The sequence below is a fragment of the Lynx rufus genome, unplaced genomic scaffold, assembly GCF_022079265.1.
Source record: "Lynx rufus isolate CCGP_SWC_20201006 ecotype Redwood Valley unplaced genomic scaffold, mLynRuf1.p SCAF_10, whole genome shotgun sequence".
Taxonomy (NCBI): Eukaryota; Metazoa; Chordata; class Mammalia; order Carnivora; family Felidae; genus Lynx; species Lynx rufus.
In genome coordinates, this window is record NW_025814824.1 from 54,973,027 (window position 1) to 54,998,771 (window position 25,745).

General features: G+C 40.2%; 3 protein-coding genes across 3 annotated transcripts; 1 reads left to right on the forward strand and 2 right to left on the reverse strand.

The window, feature by feature from the left end:
- Positions 1–365: 365 nt before the first annotated feature.
- Positions 366–12,399, reverse strand: TOPORS (TOP1 binding arginine/serine rich protein, E3 ubiquitin ligase). The gene is made up of 3 exons (XM_047065234.1): positions 12,282–12,399; positions 10,554–10,748; positions 366–3,918 (listed from the first exon to the last, which is right to left on the reverse strand). Exons 1-3 carry the CDS (start codon positions 12,282–12,284, stop codon positions 988–990), a joined length of 3,129 nt encoding a protein of 1,042 aa, XP_046921190.1. The 5' UTR covers positions 12,285–12,399; the 3' UTR covers positions 366–987.
- On the forward strand, positions 12,176–12,893 carry SMIM27 (small integral membrane protein 27). Its single transcript, XM_047065255.1, has 2 exons — positions 12,176–12,327; positions 12,674–12,893. Exons 1-2 carry the CDS (start codon positions 12,283–12,285, stop codon positions 12,794–12,796), a joined length of 168 nt encoding a protein of 55 aa, XP_046921211.1. The 5' UTR covers positions 12,176–12,282; the 3' UTR covers positions 12,797–12,893.
- A 441-nt stretch (positions 12,894–13,334) lies between these two features.
- NDUFB6 (NADH:ubiquinone oxidoreductase subunit B6) lies at positions 13,335–25,598 on the reverse strand. Its single transcript, XM_047065245.1, has 4 exons — positions 25,308–25,598; positions 23,103–23,195; positions 16,901–16,945; positions 13,335–13,512 (listed from the first exon to the last, which is right to left on the reverse strand). Exons 1-4 carry the CDS (start codon positions 25,485–25,487, stop codon positions 13,444–13,446), a joined length of 387 nt encoding a protein of 128 aa, XP_046921201.1. The 5' UTR covers positions 25,488–25,598; the 3' UTR covers positions 13,335–13,443.
- Between the last annotated feature and the right edge of the window lie 147 nt (positions 25,599–25,745).

Sequence of the window (25,745 nt, forward strand, 5' to 3'; positions counted from 1 at the left end):
AATCCAAATTCTGTTCTTCCCTGGCAATCTTACATCAGGCTAGACAGAGAGCAATTTATTTTATCATCTCTAAAACAAGGATAAAACATAAACATAACCACTTTGCATACAAGAACTACCAATGTAGAAGTTTGGCAAGGGTATTTTGTTTTTAATAGGCTAAATGCTACATAACTGCATTTTACTGAAGACAGAAAACAAGTATGATATTCCTTATAATCAAAGAACTAAAATAATTAAAACTGTGAAATTAAATGCAGATCATCTAAAATTTACTATTTATAACAAGTATATCCTTAACTATTTTCAAGATTTTAGCTCTACTAAAATTAAAAAAAAAAAAAAGGCAATACTACATAGAAAAATTTCTGGATTCTTGTAAAGTGTTACTGTTTTATTTTTTATTTTGTCGAATACACATCTGTTTTACTGGCAGTCCAGATAAACAAGTATATAAAGGAAATATTTAAATTTTCTTTTGGCAGATGTCTAAACTGTGCAGATTAAAATGCCTTAATTTAACCTGAAGAAATGGTTTTGAATCATACAAAGTTTTAAGAAGAAAAATAAAGACTGTCCAAAGGGATTCTCCTAGCTTATAACACATTTCCAGAATAACTCTCAAAAAAAAATTCAAAAATACTCATTGACTACTTTAAAAATATGTTGATACCATATGGCTTTATGAAATAACTTCTAAAATTTATATTTTTTTTATTTAAAAAGGACCCCAAGTTTTAAATAAACTGCTAGCAATATCATTTTCCTCACTTAAAAGTGCATATCTCTGAGGGTGGGACATACATACTTTTTGAACAAATAATGATTTTTACAAATTTTTAACACAAAAAAAAAAAATCACTTAAAATATTTTTAAGGGGGAAAAGTTTTCACCAAAAGTCATCTTTAAATAGACTGCAGCAGATGAAACTGTTAACTGTTGTTTTTGTTTTCCATCAGAATTCTCAATGAGATGCTTTGGCAGTTTTAAGACATATCACGGTCTCTCCCAAGAGACACTGACATTAATGATGTCCGTGGAGATGGCAATTGCCTTGATGGCTCAGTTTGAATAGAGACATTACTGGGCTGGTTCTCCAAATCAGAGGCAAAGGTACTCTCTTCTCTTACATCAAGAGTTTGTTCAACTGAAGCTGCCTGGGATGGAATATTATCCACAGTTTTGTTGGCATTATTCAAGTTGTTATTAAGCGTGGTAGTATTACACTCCGTGTCTAGGATGCCAAATTCATCTTCTATTGTAACTACATCTTTAGCTTCAAATGGTTCGAAGGGGGGAGGCAAAAACTCATTTTGTAAAGAGTCTTGAGGACCACTATTACCGCATTCTGTATCCTCCTTTACTTCAGAATCCTTATCACTATCACTGTCAATGGTAATTACAACTGGTGAGCGTGAAGCATTGTCCCCATGATGCTTCTTATGCTTCTTCTTGTGCTTCTTCTTTTTCTTTTTATGGTGTCTAGTCGTATCAGTAGCTTTCCCTTCATAAACTATCTCCACACTCAAGCTCCGGGTCCTCCTTTTTTTCCTCTTGTGTTTTGTCTCTCTGTCTGATGACCGGCTGTCTGAAAAGCTATCACTCTCATTTTTGTGGTTTCCATCTAATTTTGACGAGGATTTTTGGTAATGGCTTTCCTTTACTTTAGAAGCAAATTCACGAGAAGGTTGGGCCACTTCGTTAGTACCCTCCAAATGGCGCGTTTTGTATTTTCGTTTCCCCCCAGGCTTTTCATTTCTTACCCAATCAGGCCCTGTAGATGCAGTCTTTGATCTATTACTAGATAGGCTCCTTGATCTGTGCCTTTCATAGTAGTAATACTTCCTTTCACTGTGATTATTTTTTTTCCTTGCATTTGTTCTTTCAGAAAAGGACTGAATTCTAAATTCTGGACTTGAAGATTGTCTGGAATAATGAGCTCTGGACAGAGTCCTCCTCCTGTATGATGATTCGTAGCCATCCCTGTCCTTGTTTCTACTATAGTAAGTGTACTCCCACTTGTATCTGCTTCCATAATTATTTCTTAAGTAATAACGATCTCTATTTCTGCTCCGTGATCTTCTTTTACCATGATCACTGCTACGAGATCTTGATCTGCTTGTGCTTTCACTACTTAGAGAGAGAGTCTGGCTTCTTCTTGACCAGCTGCTATCTCTAGTTCTTGATCTCTTTTTGTCTCTTCTACCTCTAGGTCTGCTACTCTCCCTGCTTCTGGATCTTTTGCTTTTCATCCTTTTCTTCCCATGATGCTTTCTACGATTCTTCTGATCATGCCCACTTCTACTCTGGGAACGTGAATCTGAACTTCTTGACCTTGCCCTCCTCCTGTGTCTACGGTTATATGGGGAATATACTCTATCTCCTCTGATAGATGAGCTCAGGTCTCTAGGAGATGACAATGATGTTGAGTGTTTCTCTTCCTTCTTTGACTTGATTCTTTTACCAGAACCACAATGACCTTTATTTATTTGCTCATCCTTTCCAAGGACAGAGCGTGGAGATGAACATCTACTAACATCACTATCACCAGAACTGTAGGATTGTTCTTGTGTCTTCACTGTCTCCATTTTCTCATAAGAGCCTAACTCCTCAGAATCAGAGGACAGTTCAACAAGTTCTGGGGTCCTCTCAGCTAGTGGTTTAACAAACCCAACAATGACACAATTATCTGAAGAAGAATCACTGTCATTATTTAGGTCTTCATTACTTTGTACTCCTTGTATCTGAGATGTAGCTCTTCCTGCTACAAGTTCTTCATCTGAACTATCAGAAGTATTTAAAAGGGAAGACATGGCAGCATGTACCTGCTCTGAGCTTGAGTAAGATGGCCCTGGAGTTTCATCATCCCATGGTGCTTGACTAACAGTGGTTACATTGATATCCAACTCTTGGGTTTCAGCTTCATCTGGAGATATTGTTATAACTGAAGAATCAGAATGGCTACCTTCTTCATATGAAGGAGCAGGACAATCATAATTAGCATGCTGGTCAAAAGCTGCCATGTTAAAGGGAGATCGAGCAAAACTGATAAATTCATGTATAAAATGCTCAGTCCGATTAAGTAAAAACGGTCTTAAGTCAGATACAAACTCCCGACTCTCCAAGTCATAGCGAGTAACATTACTCATGATGATGTGCTGGACAATATTCACTAAAGATCCATGAGCTCCAAAAAGAACTGTAAGTTCACGTTTTAACCAGGGGACTAATCTGTGAAGGCAAGCTGGATTTCTACGGAAAAATTCAGCTGAAATATCCCTGCAGCGACCACCATCTTCAATATTTCTAACACGAGCACCAGCACGATAGAGAGTTCGTCTGAAATTAATAATATCTTGTTCTTGAATTTTTCGCAAAGATCTTTCATCTGCAGTAGTTGGCCTCCTTATTGCAATCTGCCTCATAAGTTGAGGAATTTCACCATTTCTAGGTCTTGCTGAAATGCCTAACCCTTCAAATAGTACTCCACTATCTGGTGGAGTTGTTGTTCTTCTATTCACGGTACTACTAGGTGAATACACAGAAGTACTTCGATTTGTCATAGTTGTACGATAGCGAAATCGTGGAGCATCAGGGGTGGCAAAAGAACCATTATACGAAGGCCTCAGGACATACTCCTTGAAGTCATCTTCTGCCCTCACAGAATGGAAAATAGAATCAAAGGGCTGTTTACACAGTGGACATTCAGCTTTGTTTTTTGACCACTCCTGTACACAGCGAAAACAGAACTTATGTAAACAGCGATCTAAGTAAGACACATTATCAAATCTATCCAAGCATATAGGACACTTAGAATCAGGAGATGCATCAGCTGGTACTGTCTGTTGCAATTTGCTAGTACCAGCTTTAGGTGAAAAGTTGTCCATTTTAAATTCCTTAGCAGCTGATGCCATTATCTGTAAAAGGGAAAAAAATACATCAGTAATCTGATAAAAAAGAAACTAAACCTGGAAAAAAAAAAAAGCAAATAATGACTATGAGACATTCTTTGGTGAAAGTAGTTGAGTAGCTCATTATCTTTGTAATATGCAAGGGCAGCATAGCATAGTACTTAAAACACAAACACTAAAGTCAGGTATTTGAATCCTGAATTGAATTCTGATTCCACACTAGCAAGCGTGACTAGATCGGTGATAATAGAACCTGCATCACAGTGTTTGTGAAGATATAAAAAGCCTTCAGAGGGGCGCCTGGGTGGCTCTGTTGGTTGAGCATCCAACTTCGGCTCAGGTAATGATCTCACAGCTCGTGAGCTGGAGCCCCACGTCCAGTTCTGTGCTGACAGCTTGAAGCCTGCTTCAGATTCTGTCTCCATCTCTCTCTGCCCCTCTCCCAGCTTGTGTTCACTCTCTCTCTCTCAAAATATAAACATTAAAAAAATAAAGGGGAACCTGGGTGGCTCAGTCGGTTAAGCGTCTGACTTCGGCTCAGGCCATGATCTCACGGTTCATGGGTTTGAGCCCCACATCAGGCTGGGTGCTGACAGCTCAGAGCCTGGACCCTGCTTTGGAGTCTGTGTCTCCTTCTTGCTCTGCTCCTCCCCCACTCACACTCGGTCTCTCTCAAAAATAAACATTTAAAAAAATTTTTAAAAAAATAAAAACCTTTAGAAAAGGTACATTATCATATATAGTAAGCTTTCAAGTACTATACAGCATTCTATCTTTAATTGTTTTAAAGTTTATTTATTTTGAGAGAGAGAGAGAGAGAGAGAGAGAGAGAGAGAGAGAGAGAGAAGCAAGCATGGGGCAGAGACAGAGGGAGAGAGAGAATCCCAAGCAAGCTCTGCATGGTTAACGCTGAGCCCAATGCAGGCCTCCAACTCACAAACTGCAAGATCATGAACTGAGCCGAAGTCAGATGCTTAACTGACTGAGCCATCCAGGTGCCCCTAACTTTCTATTCTTTTTCAAGAGAATTTAACAGGGGGCACCTGGGTGGCTCAGTCAGTTAAGCATCCAACTCCTGATTCCAGCTCAGGTCATGATCTCATAGTTCGTGAGATGGAGCCCTGCATGGGGCTCTGCACTGACAGCGCAGAGCCTGCTTGGGATTCTCTCCTTCTCTCTCTTTGCCCCTACCCAGACTCACTCTCTCCCACACACAATCTCTCTCTCAAAATAAATAAACTTAAAAAAAAAATAGAGAACTAAAAATAATTTGATATATACAAAAGAAAATCTGCCAAGAACTCATGTATCCACCACCCAGATTTAACAACTTCACATTTTTCATGGTTATTCCAAATTTTTTAAAATATCCCTTATCTTCTCCTATCCCTCTCTAGAAAACAAAAACCCAAATCACCACAGTCCTCAGTTGGTGTTATTTCCATGTATGGTTTTATATCATTGATACAAATGCCCTGAACAATACAGACTGATTTATTTTATTTGTGGAAAGTATTGGATATGCACCTTTAAAAATAACTGTAGTGACAGGCACCTGGGTAGCTCAGTAAGTTAAGCGTCTGACTCTTGGTTTTGGCTCAGGTCATGATCTCATGGTTGTGGGATCAAGCCCCAGTGGGGTTCCATGCTGGGCATGAAGCCCACTTGGGATTCTCTCTCCCTCTGTCCCTCCCCCCGCTTGCTCATGCTCTCAAAAAAATAAAAAATAAAAATAACTGTCGTGAGATAATCTGCATACCACAAAGTTCACCAGTTTAAACCAATTCTGTAGTCTTTAGTGGAAGATTCTTACACACACACACAAAAGTATCTTTTAGTGAAGACTAAATGAAATATGTAAAAGCACTCAAAGGTAGTTGCTGGCTCACAGCAACTACTGCATAAACGTTAGATGCTGTTATTATTATTACTATTTGTTACACTATTATTTTCAGTTCCTCACTGACTCCTTACAGAATCCCCTAAAAGCCTTGCTTAGATTTTTTTATTTAATCCAAAGTCACCCACAAAGTTTCTTGAAATAATGCTTCTAGTCTCATTTTTTCCCCACAAGGATCACTAAAATCTTAAAGATTAGTTTTGTTTTCTTTATCAGTTTATGTTGACCCATAACTTACAAAATGATTTTGCCAGAGCTGAAATTTGGTGTGCCTTATATTTTTGGCTTTATCATCTTATCTCTCTTTAGCTATATTCTATACTAATCACTAAATATATATTAAATATTAGGTTCTTCCTTTATGTTTCCTGGGCCTATTATTCATCTTTATTCACCTCCTCTATTATAGGGAGTTCTATCAGCAGTCAACTGCTTTCAAGTCAGCCAAATAATACAACTTTCTAAACACTGGCCATACCAAACTCTAACAAACCCGATGACAAAAATCCATGATTGTGAAATGTAACTATTTCATCACAGATTTCAAATTAAACTTGCTCATCTAGGGTATCTTAACTTTCTCCAAGACATAACTTAATAGGAAATCAATTAATGCTGAACAAATGTTTCTCCAGGGATCTAAATATTTCTAGTCCTCTATTTTCTAGACCAGAAATACAAAAATCAACACTCTACAGCATAGAATTGCAAACTGCTTAGAGCTATATAAATAATACAGTACTAATTGTTACTATATTTAAACTCTGAAACCTTAATATTGCATAAATCTCTCAGCATTTTCCCCTACTTCTAACATTTTTATTCTCCCCCAGGGAAAAAAAAGCCTAAAAATAAACATTTTTATGATCAGTTTGTGCACTAGGGGAAGGAATGAAGAGTGGAGTGGGAACTGGAGAGGTTCACAGAGAACCTGGACTGAAAAGCAAATTTCCCCTAAAAATAACTCTGTAAACTAGAGATATCCAATTAGCTCTAGATTTTAGTCTGTACACCTATGTAATAAAGGGATTACTAGACTTTTAAAAAAGACTGGTGAATTTAAAGCTAATACATTGTATCTTAGTTTATTTCTTGGAAATACAGACATTTAGTATTTACTGAACATTTGCAGTTCACATAAAAATTACAACCCCAGGGGTGCCTGGGTGGCGCAGTCGGTTAAGCGTCCGACTTCAGCCAGGTCACGATCTCGCGGTCCGTGAGTTCGAGCCCCGTGTCAGGCTCTGGGCTGATGGCTCAGAGCCTGGAGCCTGTTTCCGATTCTGTGTCTCCCTCTCTCTCTGCCCCTCCCCCATTCATGCTCTGTCTCTCTCTGTCCCAAAAATAAATAAACGTTGAAAAAAAAAATTTAATTTAAAAATTACAACCCTGAATGCATTTATTAAAGGAAATTAGTAGGTAGTAAACTTGAAGCTCAAATAAAACAAAATATCAACTAAGTAGGATTTGTTTTAAAAAATGGAATCTTAAGTCTTCCCTTCCCTAGTTTTATAAGCCTGTTAACCACTTTGACAGCACAGCATAAAGCTAAAGAATGATCAGTAATGTCATTTACAATAGACAAAAAGAAAAGAGTTGTTTTGTATTTCTCTATCTTTAGATATAAAGACTGGAAGTTACCAGAAACATCAAACAATGGCAATGAACGTACATCATCAAATAAGAGATTTACTCCTTCAAAAACATCACTAATGCTGAAATTAAAACATTTGCTAATGGAGCACCTGGCTTGCTCAGTCAGTAGAGCATGTGACTCTTGATCTCGAGGTAATGAGTTCAAGCTCCAACTGGGTGTAGAGATTACTTTTTTTTTTTAATTCGCCAAAATATTTGCTGAGATACAAATGAGGTAGAATTACCATATGACCCAGAATTCAACACCTACCCAAGAGAAATGAAAACATATGTCCACACAAAAACCTGGATGTGAATAATCAGAGCAGCATTTGTCACAATAGCTCAAACGTGGAAACAATCCCAACAACTGATGAAAAGACAAAATGTGGTATATCCATACAATGGAATATAACTGGGCAATAAAAAGGATGAAGCACTGATAAATGCTACAATATAGATGAAAATTTTCATTAAGCTAAATGGAAAAAAAAAAAAATTAGTCGCTAAGACCACATGTTGCATGATGCCATTCATATGAAATGTCCAGAATAGGCAAATCTATGGATGAAAATTTATGGTGGTTGCTGGGGGAGGGAGAGAGATTACAAAGTTTATTTCTGAGATGATGAAAATGTTCAATTATAGTTACACAACTCTGTAAGTATACCCAAAACCACTGGATTATACACTTTAAACAGGTGACCTTTATGGATGGAATATAAATTCTATTTCAACAAAGCTGTTTTAAAAATACGAATTGGGGCGCCTGGGTGGCGCAGTCGGTTAAGCGTCTGACTTCAGCCAGGTCACGATCTCGCGGTCCGTGAGTTCGAGCCCCGCGTCAGGCTCTGGGCTGATGGCTCGGAGCCTGGAGCCTGTTTCCGATTCTGTGTCTCCCTCTCTCTCTGCCCCTCCCCCGTTCATGCTCTGTCTCTCTCTGTCCCAAAAATAAAAATAAAAAACGTTGAAAAAAATTAAAAAAAATAAAAATAAAAATACGAATTAAGGCATAAAACAGGAGTGGTTAGGAGACAGATTAAGATTTATAGGTTTACAAATTCTGGGTTTAGGTAGCAAAGGTGGACCTGATGGTGGATTTAGTGCTTCAAATTCTAGAACCTTGTGATAAAGGTTTCTCTGTCCTCGCACTCTAGGAATTGGGACTTGAAGTTAATTTCCCCACAGGGCTAAAGATGAAATCAATTCTTCTGATCCTTTTTCCAGAACTGCCTCCCAAATTCTAAATAAACTTTGCCACCTTTAGGACACACTGATTAAACCAAACCTTCCCCAAATCTTCAAATTTACTGGCTTTAACAGAGGTAAGAATCCTTCCTATCACATTTTGGGGTAATTGCAGATATTTAACAAGTATGTATTACTTAGGGAAAATGAGTGAGAGGGGGTAAAGAATCAAGAGACTGGAGTCTATAAATTATGTCAGGACATTTAAAAATGGTGCTAATTAGGGGCATCTGGGTGCCTCAGTCAGTTAAGGCTCTGACTCTTGGTTTCGGTTCAGGTCATGATCTTGAGGTTCATGAATTTGAGCCCCAAGTCAGAGAATTCCTGCTTAAATTCTCTCTCTCACTCTCTCTCCCTCTGCCCCTACCCAGTTTGTGCGTGCATGCAATCTCTTTCTCTCTCTGAAAATAAATAAATTGAGTTTATTTTAAAAAATGGTGATTACATATAGGGGAGTGATGTTATTAATTCTAATGTTGAGCCAGGGTTGAAAATCAAAGCCACTTATTAGCGGTGTGATCTGGAGGAAATTATTTCTCAAAACCTTCAAATTTTCCCAATTCTAAAATGGGTTAAATAACAGTACCCACCTGAAAAGTAGATGAACTAGAATAAGCCCCAAATATTAAAAATAATCTGGAGGGGTGCCTGGGTGGCTCAGTAGTTAAGAGTCCCACTTTGGCTCAGGTCATGATCTCATGGTTCCTGAGTTCGAGCCCCGCACCAGGCCCTGTGCTGACAGCTGGGAGCCTGGAACCTGCTTCAGATTCTGGGTCTCCCTCTCTCTCTCTGCCCCCCAGCTCATGCTCTCTCTCAAAAATAAACAAACATTAAAAAATAATAATAAAAATAAAAGTAATCTGGGTCTTACCTCTTATGACCTTAAAAACCGCTGTACCTCTCTGATCTGCAATTCAGTTCCCAAGGATCACATGGATCTTACAGGATCTACTGACCAGAAGCTATGAATTTTAATTCCAATTCCAGCCATAAAAAAAACCTGCTTGGGAACCATTTCCTTCTAAAGCCACTCACTCCAGGTAAGCATTACTGCTTTGGCTGCCTAAAGCTTTTAATTTCATTGACTAAAAACAAAATTAAAAAGACCCCAACCTTCACCATTAACTTAAATCTCGGATAACAATTAATTTATCCTAAATAATCTTGAACATTACCTACCAAAAATTCTATTCTCTTTTGCCTTTAAAACATTGTTTGCTTCATCTCAGTACGGCTCCCTTCCAGTCTACGAATCAGCAGCCCACGAGGAAAGCTACACTGACTGGATGGTTGGAAAAACCACAGGCAGGCGAGCCCAACCCACAATGTGTAACACAGCACAGACAACTCCAATAGTCACGGTGATAGTGGCTTCCTCGGGGTGAGAAGTGCCACTCGCCAGGATCGCTGATAAGCACCACGTGCATTACATAATCACAACGAACTAAAACACATTTACTCCTATTTTACAGACAGGCGGAGAGATTAGGGAACCTAACCTCTGGCAAAACCTCTGATAGTGGCGATGCCACTAGTGAGACGCGAACGTTTTGTTTTGTGTGGGGTCCCCCCACCCCCCGCCCCCAAGAGAGCAAGCTTTTTCCAGTACACCGGTAGGCTCGCGCCCCTCGGGAGAGGTTCCAGGAAACGCAACCCTTCCCCGCCCACCCGCACAAATCCACAGGTGCGCCACCAGAGCCGCCAGCCCGCCCGCCGGGAGCCCCGCCCCGCCGAGGCCCGGACGGCCCCTCAGGCCCCGATCGCAGCTCCCTGGTCCCTGGGCCTCGTTCCAGGCCAGGAGAGCCGGCTAGCCCAGCCCTTCCGACCTCCGCGCCCCATTGTTTCGGATCTTTCTCACCTCGGAGGACGCCGGCGCAGGCCCGGCTGGGGCGCTCGTGCCAAGCTCCCGGCGGCCCAAAAAGCTAGGTCGATGACGGCAGGATCCGCGAAGGCGTACTCGACGACTTCTCCGCCGGCCCTCAGGAACGGGAGCAGGCGGGGGCGCTTCACCCTCCTCGCGAGACAGCGGAGACCCCGGCGGCTGCTGCGACCCCTGTGACGTAAAGCGCTCATCACCAATGGCAGCTTGGGGGGCGGCGGCAGAAAGCGAGACCCACTCCGCAGCCCCCCGCGCGTCAAAACACAACACCCGCGTGCGTAACGCATGCGCAGTAGAAGGGCGCCGGCACCGAGGGCGGGGCCTAAGAACTCTCGGCCGAGCCCCGGCCCTTCCCCCATCGTCGCCTCCACTCCCCGAAGGGGAGCTCGGAGATCCTTCCAGGCACAAATCATTACTATCACCGTCATTCTTGTGATCACCAGTTTCTGGGGGTTACAGGCCCACTACTTAATTTTCGTATTTAACTTACCCGAAAAACACGATAACCAGCTTGGTTTCATTTAAACCTCACCAAACTCTGCGAAAAGTTACTAAAATTACCTCTAGTTGTAAACATAAAGGAACTGAGTTATATGGAGGTGAAGTAACCGCCTCGGGTTGCACAGCTAGGAAATAACACTGGAATTCGAATGGAATCCAAAGCCAGAGCCCAACCAGTGTCCTACGCAGTCTTCCTAAATCTACTCCAGTCTAAGGATAAACAGGGATTGCCTAAAAAAAGAGGACCTTGAAATCTTCCCAAAACTGGTAACGTTTTTTTCTCAAAAGAACACTTTTCCCCTTCCCCGTATCTGGATTAAAACGCTCTTTAGGTGATACCTGAGATGTATAGACACAACGCCTGAGCCTGAAGCGGCCCATTGCTCCACTCTATCCACAGGCCTCAGATGGGAGCGTCCCAAACATTCTCAAGCTAAACTTGGTACAACGGCCCAGGTACAAAATGCTGTCTTTGGCTTAATATCTGATAATGTGCTACCGTTCTAAACACATAACATACGCTCAAAAAGACACTTGTTGATCGGCACGTACATTATGACAGGTAATGCGCGCTACGTTATTTCTTAGAAGTATCATTTACATTCACAAGCCACTAAGTTCTCAAAGACTTTGTTTTCTGGCAGAAGGGCTCAATGAACAGGGACTCCCATAACGATTTGTCCCTGTGTTATATAAAAATGGGTGACACTCTTATTTAAGCCAATGATGAATACACGAACATCTATCTGTATCATGTGGAAACAAATGCGGGAGGAAACGTTAATCCCTCCAGCGTCAGAAACCAGTGTAGTATTTAAAATAAGGATTATTTTTTCAAATGAATGTTTAAATGCACAAGACGGTTCATTATCTTGCATGAATACAGCACTGCAACTGAAAGACCGGTTAAGGCACGCCCATCTCTCTAACCAAAAAAAAAAAAAAAAAAAAAGCCATTTTCAACATTTTCTCCTTTATCCCATCCCCTCCCCGCACCCCGAGCTAGGCCCGCAGGTCACGTGAGCCTGTCCCCAGCTCCGGGCGGAAGAGGCCGGCCCGGCTGAAGGGAAACGCTCCTGGAGGCGAGGGGCGGGCGCTGATGCCCGGCTGCAAGATGGCCGCCACCGCTCGGCAGCCGCCGCCCCGGAGGTTACTCTAAGGCCCGCAGTTTCCCTCCGTTCCCGCTGAACGCCGCAGCCTCCTTACCATGAAGCCAGTGAGTCGCCGCACCCTGGACTGGATTTATTCAGTGGTAGGTCCCTAGTCTGGGGGGGCTCCACGGTGTCGACTCCCTAGGCCCGCAGGCGGAAGGCCCCCTATTTCTTCAGCGCCCAGAAACTCTAAAATCCATTCCTGTATTAAGGATTTTACTCTCACCTCGACTCCGCCTCTTCCTGGAAGACACGCTCTTCCGCTTCTTACGTAAGGGCGGCTGGGTGTACTCGCCTCCGGAACCCTTTATTCCAGTTGTTCACTGTAATTCCCACCTTAGCAACGTACACGGCAACCTGTTGGGGCGAGGGGAGGGAGAAAAGTACCACTGACAGTAACTTTTTTTTTTTTTTTTTGCTCTTACTCCCCATCTTGCATTTTTTTAGTTGCTTCTCGCGATCGTATTGCTCTCCTGGGGATATGTCATCTATGCATCAACAGTAGTCGCACGACGACAGCTAAGCAAGAAATACCCAGACAAAATCTTGGGGATGAATGAGAATTTGTAATTCTTCTGGATTTAATTCTGTGCATATAGTTCTTTACCTCATGCTTATATGACACGTGTGTATATTTAAAGTAAAATCCATTATGCAGAGTTTCCAATTTTTTTTTTGTATAAGTGCTTTATAATAACCACTAATCTAATTTTCACAGAGGTTTGTCTTTTACATTCTTATATAAAACCTAGATCTGACAGCATGGGAGAACTGGATCCTAAGTAGAATGACCTGTTTTTCCACCTAGAGTTTCTAAAGTACCTCTTTTAAAATGCCTCAGAAAGTCTTCTTTAAAACAAATTGTGTGGAATTGTCGTTCTTATATTTGTTTATTGCAACATTTCATTCTGTTGCACACCTTCACATAAGATTAGGTTAAGTACTGAGCAAGAAAAAAATATTATGTGACTACTTTTCTACATCCTGTTTTTCAAGAAGAAAACGGTGATCGCTCATATTTTTTTTTAGCTTGTCAAGTTTTTATTTATTGTTAAATAATTCAGAGTTGCAAACTGTACAATATTTGGGAAGAAAACGACAACACATATCTCAGAGTAAACTTTATTAAAGTTACTTTTCCAGAAAATATATTCAGTAAATACAGTAATGCAGCAACAAACTTGGGCTCATATGCCTTTGAAATTTTAAAGTAATCTTCAGTGATGCTGATCAGGAAATTCTTTCATTGGTGGAATTACTTCTCCAGTCTCCAGAATTGTATCACCCTAAAAAAACAAAGATGAATTAGTAGAAAAATCTTGCCTGCAGAGGTGATAGTTCCACTTGGTCAGACCTCACAAGGAAAATGTAGTTCAGTTCTGGCATTCACACTTTGAAAAGGACTTAGACAAAGTAGAAGCTGTCAAAGATGAGCAACATTCAAAATCTTAAGGTATAAGTGAAGGGGAAGCATAAGTGAAAGAAGTATACGGGAAAGTTTCACTCAAACAAAACGTCCAGAAAGGGCATGAAAGTGGTCTTCACAAAGCGACAGAGATGTTTATTTTGCATGGCCCCAAGAAAAAGGAAAAGCCCTAAACAGCAGTTATGTATTCCCAGCAACTGAATGTGTTAGGCAATCACCAGTTTACCATTAGGCTCAGATATGAGGGACAGAATGCAAACTTTGCCAGGGTAGCTGGTTCAGGCATCTTTTCAAACCTAAATACAATCTATATGGGAGAAAGGGCATGGGCTTTGGAGCCAGAACCAGGTGGTAAGAATCCTGGAACCTTCACTAAGAAGCTGTGTAATTTTAGGCAAATTACTTAGATTTAGTTCCAGCTTTGTGTTTTAAAATAGATTCTGTCAGTCTCACAGTCCATGAATAACTGGGTAGACTAGAATTACCCCAACCCCACCCTTGCCATTCCTTGACCTGGTAATGTTCAGGACTGTTATCTGATGAAGAAATACACTTTTACTGTTGAAGTCATTATACATTTGAGGGGTAGTTTGTTACACAGTTAGCATTATCCTAACACAGAAATTGGTACCCTGAAGTGGTACTAATGCCACTGTAATAAAAATCGAACCAATCTGCACTGGCTGAACAGTGGAGGCAAGGACAATGGCATGGGAGGCTAAAAGATGGAAACAAAAGGCAGTGGTAACTTGGAAGCAGAGCCTCTAGTGAATTGAGGTCTTAGGAGAAGTAGCTGAAAAAAGTTACAGTATGTCTTTGATTACTACCAGCTGCCTTGGGAACTTACTTTAAGAAACAGGAGCTTAGGCAAAAAGTGGCTGATTTAAGAGGAGGAATAAAAATGGAAAGAATAAAAAAATTCAGGACCTTGCAGTATTGCAAAATCATACTGCTTCTGAATCTCTAAACACTGAGAGCTAACACTGAAGAGATCCTGAGATCAGAGACCCAGTAAAACTCAATAAACAGAAGAACTCTCCTATGGCAAAGATAAGATCTTGACTCAGTGTCTCAGATGTCCTCCACACAGCTGCCATGGAGTTGAAGATGCAGTTGCATGAACATCAAAGAAATGAGAGAACTTCGTAACTACACAAAGCACAGATGCATAGAGGACTGACTACAAGCAAATGGGCTCCCATCACGTATTTTTCTTTCCATGCCTACCAACTGTTTTGGGAACTGGATGGTCAAAGAAGCCAAACAAAGGCAACAAAAGCCTCTGGCACTCAACCTTAAGCAGAAGGCAGATTTTAAAGGCTGTACAACCCTAAGAGCATACTTCCCAGTACGCATTTGAGACATGGTCTAGGTTGATAATGGAAAAGAAAACAAAACAAACCCTAAACAAAGCCAGGGGCCAGGAAGAACAATGAACAAAGGTATTCCTTCCAGAAACAAAATTAGTGCCCATTCAGGTAACTTACTGCACACGGGGGGTTAGGAGTCTTCATGTTTGATCACTGGCATTTCAGAATTGCCAAGAACTAGTGACTGCTCTACTGTCCGAATTCCACCACTGAACAATGGGTGGCAGGGGTTAAAGAAGGGATACAGTTAAGTAACCTTCTTAGTTCACTAATCCTCAGATCTCCAAGAGAAGTCACATCTAAACCTACCAGATACTACTGTGCAACATCTGGAGATCATGCATTTGGGGCTGGTTGGCAGTGATGGTATGGGACTGCGGGATTTCTCTCCAGAAAGGAACTGTGTTTTATGTGTAGGGAGAAGGAAGCAAAGAGCTATTCAGTAATGAGAAGGGTGGACTGGCACTGACTCCAAGCATGGTAGGCTGGGAAATACAAAAAAGCACAGAGATCCGTGGAACAATAACAATGAGTTCTGGACAACAGGATCTGAAGAGAAGTGATGTAAGCTACTTCCAAGGTTAGACCTTAAGATCCTCCTGAGATATCCACCCCTCTCTTTCCCTGACATGATCTTTAGAAGCTCATATTCCAGATGGCATACCTATATGGTTGTGGAGGACTGCATGATGGACATCAGTCTGTGCTGTCAGTAAGAAACAGACCGTTGATTTGTTAAGCCACTGACATCTGAGGGTTAGTGCCTATCCTATTCTAATATATGTACAAATGATCATTCTTTAAGTCCTCACAGAGGAAGCTTCTTAAAGGGATCAATGGCACAGAAACAACCACAGTGGCAAAAAAACAAAACAGAACTAGGCATGCTAAATGCTCCATAGCATTTAGGAGACCATCACTTTGGTCTTCTAAAAAGAGCCTCACCCTTCTTTTCTTTTGAACAGTACTAGCAAAATAAATAATAAACAGATATGTCAATGGAAGATTAAATAAATTACCCAACTGATGAAACTAGTAAGATAATTTCCTATTTTGAGACTACATAGGCCCTGACACACATTAATTATACACAATGAAATATAGAAGAAATTCCCTATTTCCAACTGAAGGGTTAGCCAATTTTGATGGTTCACCCTAAAATTCCCTTCTTGCAGACGATAATGGATTATTGTGACTGTGTCATTTGGTTGAAGCAAGAACCAACACAGTTCTGTTTTTTTAAAGTATAGAACTTAGAGATTGATGGTAGTTCATTATCTATGACTAGAAATAGGACAAGAACATAATCTGTATTTTGCCATGCTAAACAATAACCTCACAGACAACCAGTAAAAATACCAACTGTTGGTTAAGTAATCTTTTAATGCTGAAAACACTCATTTTAAATTAGGATAATAGCTTACATATTCACATCCCAAAACTTAAAGTACACATTAACACATTTTAAATTCACAGATGGAGAGGTTACGGTCAACTGCCAGAAAAAATAGTTTGGAATTACTGAAGGAGGATTTCAGTTGCTGTTACTATGCCCAAGTGTCTGCTCAGGCTAGTGCCCTAAGTCCTCAACTCTACATGAAACAGGGTACCAGTGAAAAACTGTTGGTACCTTCAGTTCACTTTAGGACTACAAAGGTCATACAACAAGTTTTATAGCCAGCTTCAAAAGAAATGTTTCCACCTCCCATTTTCAACTGTACCTTCTGCCTTACAATATTTCCTATTTTTTCTTTACAAGAATATACAAAACAGGCACTTACAATGACACTGAGAAGAAAGGAACATTTTAATGATCACTTAGGGAGAGAAAGAAGAGAGAAAACTAATAAAAGAAAAATCAGAGACATTAAGACTTACTGGGAATATTCTGGGCTTCCTTTCAACAATGGCATATGGTTTTGCCTGCAATAAAAGTAATGCTCTGTTAATTATGGTTTTAGAGTTTCTTCTAAAATAAATCATATTCCAGATTTTTAACTTAAGTCCCAAACTTTCACCCAACTCCAGACTCATACGTTCAATTGTTTACTCAAGATCTTTACTTGGCTATCTCTATTCGTCATCTCAAACTTAACCAGGTCCAACTTGTAACATCTCTCAGCCCCAAATGGTCCCCTATTGCAGCAAATGGCACTTTCGTTTTCCCAGTTACAAAGACCAAAAACCTCGATTCCTCAGCAGATCCTGTTGAGTTTATAATGTTGAGATTATATCTTGAATCCAACTGTTTCTCACCACCTCTAGTACTACTACTCTTGTTCAAGCCTCTATCACTTTTTTCACCTGCTAGTGTCCCAGCATGGGTGCATGCCTTCTTAGTCTGTTCCCAACACGGAGGCAGAGTGATTCTTTTAAGATGTACCAATCTTCTGCTTAAAGTTTGTCAATTTCTACAGCAAAGGCCAAAGTCCTTGCTGTGATCTCTAAGACCCTACACAATCTGGCCCTTGGTTACCTCTCTGATGTCTCTCTGCTTTCTCTGTATTGTAGCCACAGTGGTTCCTTTGCTATTCGTCCAATCAGCTGGGCCTGCTTGTGCCACAGGGCCCTTATACATTAATGATTCCTCTACCTGAAATGCTCTTCTAGATACCTGCTTGGTTCATATCCTCATTTCATTTATGTTTCTCTTCAAACAGCACTTCCCCACAGAGGCCTCATCTTACCCTGCTTAGTTTTCCTTCTATAGATTTATAACCTCCTATAACATTACATGCCTCTTTGTTTATCTATTTATTGCCAGTCTCCAAGACTAAACAGTGCATGAGGGTAGAGACTCAATCTGCTTTGTTCACTGCTATATCCCTGTGTTTAGAACAGTGCCTTGCATATAAGAGATGCTAAATAAATGTTTGTTAAATAAATGTATTTATTAAGTATACACATTTGCACAAGATACCACACCAACAAAATTTTACTAAAAGATCATTGACATAATGTAAGACTAAAGGAAACTAGAGCCAAATGCAGGAGATAAACTCAAAATACAATGTAAATACATTAAAATGTCTTTAAGTACTGTGGCCAGAGGCAAGAAAACATTGAAATGTGCCTCGAAAGAATGTAAAATTCAGTTAGTCACTAAAGGTGTTAGCTGAAGCAAACTGGCTGCAACATTAATGAGGATGCAGACCTGCCCAAATCCAGAGGAAGAATAAGGTAAGGGAGAGGCCTTGGGACCTCTAGTAACAAAACCTTTAACTAATCATGTCCATTTGTGGCTCAGGAAAAATCACCTGGAAGTAGGACTACCTCAGATAAGCAACCATACTAATGTCATGAATTGTCAACCCAGTAACTGCAGTTTGTTAAATTCTCTTAGGAGATAAATGACTTTTCAATCCTAGAAAAATTTAGTTAAATATAGATATAACAAAGATTAAACCTAGAGTATAAACAAGTAAATGTCAAATTTAGTACATTCTTAAAGCATGGGCATAATCCATATACAGTAGTCTGTTATTTAGAACATGTGTAATGTTTACGGTAATCAGTCTGGCTATTAGAGGTTCTAAAAAATCAGTTTTAGGATCCTAGTTAAAATGGATAATTGATTTAAGCTTGTGATTGTGAGTTTAAAAAGATTTTGCTTTTTAGGGTCATTAATTTGCCCTATATATGCTTAAAAATATAATTCAACATATAAATACAAATGCATAAATGCAGCTTAAAACATATAATATAGTATATTTGTAAGTGGAATTGTTTTAGTTGAGTTCAACTTGAATTAATCCAAACATAGTAAGAAGAAAGGAGACTTCACATTTTACTAGATGTACAAATAGTTTAATAAAATTTTAAAACCGAGTTTAAAGAATTGTTTTTAAATTTGAAACTAACAAAATGAATTTTAATTTATATTCCAGGTAACTGTGAACAGTTCTTTCTGCGCATAAAAACCACTCTTGGATGTTAAAAAAAAAACGTGCACTGACAAGAAAGTAGTAACATTTTTTTCTTCTGTAGAGTCTTGCATGTTGAGACAGTGAAAAAAATAACAGACATATAATGATATGAAATGGGCTATGGACTTGAAGATGAACATAAATATAAAATTTTGTTTAAGACCAGCAACAAGAGAAACATAAGCTATACTCTTACCCTTAGACATATACATTTGTTAGCCGCCACCCCCCCCACCCCTTAACAGTTGCAGAAAGATTTTCTGTTGGTTTACAAAGTGAAAACACTAAAGTCCAACTCTAATTCCCACTAGCCTCCACTAATTTCATGTTTCTAACACAGAAGACAGGCCATGTCTACTCGGATATCCCTAAAACTGATGTGGCAGCACATGCTCCCACACAAATTTACTCCTTTCCAAAACACTACTTAGAACTTCCAAGGCTAGAAATTCTAGTCACAAGTGTCTCTGAATTTTGGTTTCATCCCCAACTTAACTTGAGCTATGTCTTCTTTAAAAAATGTCTTCTGGGGCGCCTGGGTGGCTCAGTCGGTTAAGCGGCCGACTTCGGCTCAGGTCATGATCTCGCGGTCCGTGAGTTCGAGCCCCGCGTCGGGCTCTGTGCTGACAGCTCGGAGCCTGGAGCCTGTTTCAGATTCTGTGTCTCCCTCTCTCTGACCCTCCCCCGTTCATGCTCTGTCTCTCTCTGTCCCTCCCCCGTTCATGCTCTCTCTCTGTCTCAAAAATAAATAAACGTTAAAAAAAAAATTTTTTTTAAATGTCTTCTGCCTCTACTTTTCTTTTTCATTCCTGCTGTCTATCTTCACCCTAACCAGATTCTCATCAACTAACACCTACAAAACTGCAACAGAGCCTTTAGCTGATTTGCCTGATTTTGGTACTTTCCTCCCTCCAATTACCCCATCATATCAATGTGGTTTTTTTTTTAGGTTTTCCTAAATATAGCACTTTTACCAATCACTATTGAAAATGGAAAGCTTCTCACTGCCTACCAGATAAGGTTTAACCTCTTCTGCCTAGCTTTCAAGAGTTTCCACTAAATGGTCCCAGCCCACTGAGCCAAGAGACCTGCTATTCCAGTTGCCTCCTCAGTCTTGGGTAGATATGATACGCACACTACCGACTCCTTATCTTTCTTTCTAGCTAGGATCTTTTCTCTTCCATACTCTTACCCAAATCCTACCCATCTTTCAACCTCACTATAAACTCTTTAAGGTCAGGAAGTTTATCTTGTATATTCTTTCCAGAGCAATAAAGGAAGATGATATACTAGGCACTCAGTTTTTGTTGATTAATGAACATAATCTGCTTAGTGAAGAGAACAAAAATGATGTCAGCAATCAGAATTTAAAGAGACCATGCAATCAAGAGAGAACAAGTTACGTTAAAGGGAATTTTCTGAGAATACCAATTATTTATTTTGACCCTCCTTTCAACATGCTAACAGAAAGCAAACCTCAACTGGATTATCTACAATTTGTTTAGGCAGTCCCTAACTTTTGTTTTATCTTGAAGTAATTCTGTACTTACAAAAAGCTGTAAGAATTATAAAAATAGGGGTGCCTCTCGGTGGCCCAGCCAGTTAAGCATCTGACTTTGGCTCATGTCAAGATCATGTCATGATCTTGCGGTTCATGCGCATCAGGCTGTGTGCTGACAGTGTGGAGCCTACTCAGGATTCTCTCCCTCTCTCTCTGCCCCTCCCCTACTCTTTGTCCCAAAACAAATAAATAAAACTTAAAAAAAAAAAAAAGGAATTATAAAAATAATTTTTTCCTGAATCACTTCAGTAAGCTGCAAATATTACTTTAGTATTGCCTACAAATAAGAATAATATTCTTAATCACAATACAGACATCAAGATCAAGAAATTAATCTGTTTCATTATTGATACATTTACTACCTTCTATCTAGTCTAAAGAACGCATTCAAATGTTACCAACTGTCTCAATAATTGTTTGGAATTCTCAGAAAATCCTCTCTTACAGAACTTGTTCTCCATTGTGGTAGGTTCTAAAATTCTGAATGCCAATGCTATCTTTGTTCTTTTAACTAAGCAGATTATGCCATCAATCAACAGCTGCATTCAGCTGACATGCCTCTTTAAGTCTTCAATTTAGAACAAATCTTCAGTCATTCTTTAACTTTCACAATCTTGATACTTTGGAAGGTAACAAGCCAATTACTACACAGAGAAGTCCCTCATTTTTGTCTTATGATTAGATTCAGGTTATACATTTTTGGCAGGAATAGCGCATGCTTGATGCTGTTTTCTCACTGCACCCTATCAAGCAGTACACATTTCCAGTCTGTCCCATTAGTTGTAACAAATAAGGATGGTGAAGATAGGTATTTTGAGATTAACGTGCAACTTTTGATGTTCTCTGGCTGAAGAAAATGTTACTTTGATGATTCTCAAGTGGTGACTTTTCTAATTGTCAGTCCTTGTCCATTTAATATTTAGCAATCTCCTGTACAAAAAAAATGGTCTCCTCTACCCGTTTATTAATTTTTTGTATGTGTGTGCACTCATGGTTTTGCATTTTATTTATTCAGTTATAACTATCATTAGTTATTTTTTTTTAATGTTTATTCATTTTTGAGAGAGAGAGAAAGAGCAAGAGACAGCATGAGTGGGAGAGGGGCAGAGAGAGAGAGGGACAGAGGATCCAAAGTGGGCTCAGCGCTGGCAGCAGCGAGCCCGATGTGGGGCTTGAACTCACAAACCATGAGACCATGACCTGAGCTGAAGCTGGACACTCAATCAAGTGAGCCACCCAGGCACCCCTATCATTAGTTATTTTGATGCTCACATTGTCCTGTGGGAGTGCAGATGAGTACAATAAGTTCACTTTGTACTTTTCCTGCCCCAGCTCTGGAATTGGCCATTTCTCCAAAGAGCTCAGGATCCTTTCAGTGGAGAATTTAGAAAATAAGACCAGGCTGCTAGATATGTTAATTACCATGTGGTAGCACAGCAACCAGGCCTGTCAGTGGACAGACCTAGGGAATACCCACATTTATATATAGAATTCTGTATCAATACACATTCAAAACCTTGAGTTTATACCAAAAATTCCAATTCCATTCCAGTACCGCAGGGTTTTCTATCTTTCCACGTGTGTAAGTCCCTTTTCTGACATGAGAATTCCGGGTCTCATTATCATCAATGTATGTACTTATTTGAATCATTCTCCTATAACCAATCTCCTGTCACTACCACCACACTCCAGTATAAATAACCTCACCTCATTCCAGTCCTGAGATCTTACCGTAGATTGCCTCCTCCATCATTGCCCCAAACCACCTTTCTTCCAGATGTCCTCTTCCCCTTGCTCAGGTTCCAATATCCTACCCAAGGTTAATGACCACTGCTGCTCTCCAAACAAGTATATTCACTAACCTTCCCTCTCCAAACTTTCCCTCTTCCCAGGACCCAGTATCTTCAGTGGGTACAAGAATGCCCCATTCACTCTATTTGGGTTATGACATCCCATGCTGGGCAGCCACCACTCCTCTCCCCTCCATGCCACTCCCCCAAGCGCAATCCTTCCTCACCCTGCCTTGGATCCAACACCCTATACCAGACTATCCCTCGGCTTTAAAATGTGGCAACTGGCTCAGTTCAATCACTACATGCAAGATCTTTTCACGACAAAGTTCAAGCTTTTGGGCATCATGGATTCTAAAGAAAGAAAATCATGAAAAATCAGATAGAATGAAGAAAAGAGAAATGGAATGATGACAAAGATAACCTTTGTCTGATTTGAATTGTATCTTATATCACATCTATGTTCAAACAAAGGAGCAGAAATTCTTTTCTTGCTTCCTACTTGGAACCCCAAGTTCACACCAGTATTATTAGGTCAACTACATTCTGATCATTTAAACACTATTTTTATGAGAAAACTCATTTCACATTGTAATCAACTAATATAAAGATTAATTTTTTGAAAAACCATACTTAAGTTTCATTAAACCTTTTACCTAAAAGGGTTCAAAGTAGTTCAAAACCAGTTATAAGTGCAGATTATTTCCACTAAGTAAAGCAGGGTAAGGCATGCCCACATGGGAAATAATTTTGTATAATATCAAAAATAAATTTTGAAAAATACATACTTAAAACATACTTACATTCACATGATATTTGATATAATAATGAATAATCCAGGCAGGTATAAGTACATGAGTAAAAGCAAAGATACTGTGTCCATATGCCTTATAAATCTGGAGGGAAAAGAAACATACATAAACAGATATCCCATTTTTTTATGCCTGTGGCAGGAAAAAAGCATCAATGATATAATAATGTCATGATTATTTTTAAATGCCTACATACTACATATTTACTACAGTCTGTAATTAACCTCACCCACTCAAATATTTTTATTAAACACAGGGCCTGCTAGGGGATATCTACAGAGTTCAGAGCAAACAAGGCTTAAGGCAAGCAACATTTTGCAAAGCTACAGTAAGATATTTATAGATATATAGAGATTTTAAAGACTACAAAAAAAAACATCCTTAATATAAGCTTGTTAGATAAAACATGGCAAAAATAATGAAAGAATAGTTTTAATTGATTTAACTAGAGTAATCAAACCTACAGAATTTTTCAGGTAAAGTCAATTTACATATCAATTTCAGACATCCACAGTCAACACACATGCATCATTCTAGGTGTAAGACAGACAACCTTGAGCACACCAAAGCTCGAAAAAGGATGTTTTACATATTGAGACAGGGTGTTCCAAGCTCACTTTGAGATGCCTTCAGGAACACTATCTTAAAAGAGAAAGGCAAAATAGAGGTAAAAATGGAATTTTTCCATGACAGCCAATTTGACTGCAACACACCTATCTTACCAGGGAAAGGACTAACTAGACTCTAGGTATTACAGTACATCTGATTATGGAAGAAAAATTAACTCAAAGGAAGGTAAATCAGACTTCAACAATCATTTACTTCCTTTCATCGCTGGCTGATGGGTGGAATGTCAACTTCCAACCAGGTAGCTGCCAAAATCAACAAGTAGTGTCAGGGATACAAAGGGTGAGAGGAGGGTTGAATCAATTTAATTTTACCACCATAAATAAGTATCTAATATGACTTTCTGAGAAAAATGTGCATAAGACTTGGTAGCACAGGAACAAGTAGATACACGAGGATCTCAATGTGAACTCCTTCAATTCTTGGCTCTGTGACTATGGGTAAATCATTCAATTTCTGTAGGCCTCATTTTCCACACATTTAAAATAAGGATTAGAAGTAGTGTCTACCCGGATGCCCAGGTGGCTCGGTTGGTTAGGCCTCCGACTTGGGCTTGGGTCATGATCTTACAGTTTGTGAGTTTGAGCCCTGTGTTGGGCTCTGAGCTGATGGCTCAGAGCCTGGAGCCTGCTCCAGATTCTGTCTGTCTCTCTCTCTCGGCCCCTGCTCACACTCTGTCTCTCTCAAAAATAAACACCAAAAAAAAAGAAAAAAATTAAAAAGAAAAAAAAGTAGTGTCTACCTTACCTTACAGAAGTAAAGAAAGTAACACATGAGAAATGCTCAGCAAAATCCAAGGCAGAAAGTTAGCACCCAAGTGTTACTTAATAGTATTATTACCATCATTATCAGCCAATGTTACAGCTTATTGAAAGCAATTCTGAGATATAGTGTTCATCACTTAAACTAATGTAATTTAATGAATAACTTCAAGAAAATATCCAGAGACCCTTAAAATAAAGACAGCTCTTAAATGAGTGATTTTCTCCAGTGTGAAGTCCAGAAATGGCATTTGCAAATTAAACAATGTGTCAGAAGTACATAGTGGTTGTTCAGAAGAGTGGCTCTTGAATATTACTCAATAAGCATACAAGTAGGACTCTTATCTTTTATGGTGATCACATGGGGGCTGTACTACCAGTTAGAGAGTCATTGTGCCTTCTGGTCAGTTGGGTGTAGTGTTAGTCTCTATAACCTCAACTTTGAAAAAGCAGGCAGGTGTCTTTAAATACTAAAATCACATAATTTTCACTCAAGGAATCCTCCTATCATTCTGTAAAACCTAAGCAAAGATTCGCCTCCTTCTCATCACACATGACAGCGAAAGGGCTCTCTCGAAGCCATACACACTCCTGAACTCCAGAACTCCCAGCCCAGGACTCTTGGGACAAGATAGCGTCCCTATTAAACCTGAGTCTCGGTTGAACCTGGTTCTCCCTCAGGGAACTACGGGAATTTGCGGGCCCAGAGCGATGTCAGTCCTTGGTGTGTCTATAATGAGCAGGCGTCGAGCGGCCAGGCTGGGGGTCGCGGCGGGGTGTATCAGTGCGAGGATGGTTTGCCACTCACCACCTTCTTCCAGGGGGCCTGGTCCTGCAAAAACTTATTCCAGAATCTCTCCATAGGCCACACCCTCTGCGGGGGCAGCACCGGCTCCCGGGGGCTCAGTTCTTGGTCCTTTAGCCATCGCCTTCTCAGCTCTCGGAGCTGCTGCAGCCGCAGTTTCTCATCTGGCGTGTACCCCGACATGTCGCCCCTGGTACCGAGGCAGGAGACGGCGCTTCCCCGACCAGGGTCTTCTCACTTAGGCGCGCGCCACCCCCCTTCTGAGGCGACCTTGCGCGGACGTTCGGGAGCGGCGCGCCGTTATGACGTCACTCTGGTCCTGCCTCCGCAGCGGCTCCAACCTCGGCGCAGGGGCTGGGCTTGCACGAAATCTTTATCCGCCCAGGTTACTTGCGGGTGGATGGTCGGTGCGCCTTAGTTGTGGGCGGAGGGGGGGAAAGT

What these genes read in the sequence shown, in the direction of transcription:
- SMIM27 (XM_047065255.1), top strand. Translation starts at nt 12,283, where the DNA reads ATGAAGCCAGTGAGTCGCCGCACCCTGGACTGGATTTATTCAGTG. An exon ending in TGGACTGGATTTATTCAGTG is followed by an intron (nt 12,328 to 12,673) that starts GTAGGTCCCTAG and finishes GCATTTTTTTAG; the next exon opens with TTGCTTCTCGCGATCGTATT.
- TOPORS (XM_047065234.1), bottom strand. An exon ending in CTGCGCCGGCGTCCTCCGAG is followed by an intron (nt 3,919 to 10,553) that starts GTGAGAAAGATC and finishes TCCCTTTTACAG; the next exon opens with ATAATGGCATCAGCTGCTAA.
- NDUFB6 (XM_047065245.1), bottom strand. Translation starts at nt 25,487, where the DNA reads ATGTCGGGGTACACGCCAGATGAGAAACTGCGGCTGCAGCAGCTCCGA. An exon ending in ATATCAAATATCATGTGAAT is followed by an intron (nt 16,946 to 23,102) that starts GTAAGTATGTTT and finishes CTTTTATTGCAG; the next exon opens with GCAAAACCATATGCCATTGT. An exon ending in GGAAGCCCAGAATATTCCCA is followed by an intron (nt 13,513 to 16,900) that starts GTAAGTCTTAAT and finishes TTGTTTTTTTAG; the next exon opens with GGTGATACAATTCTGGAGAC.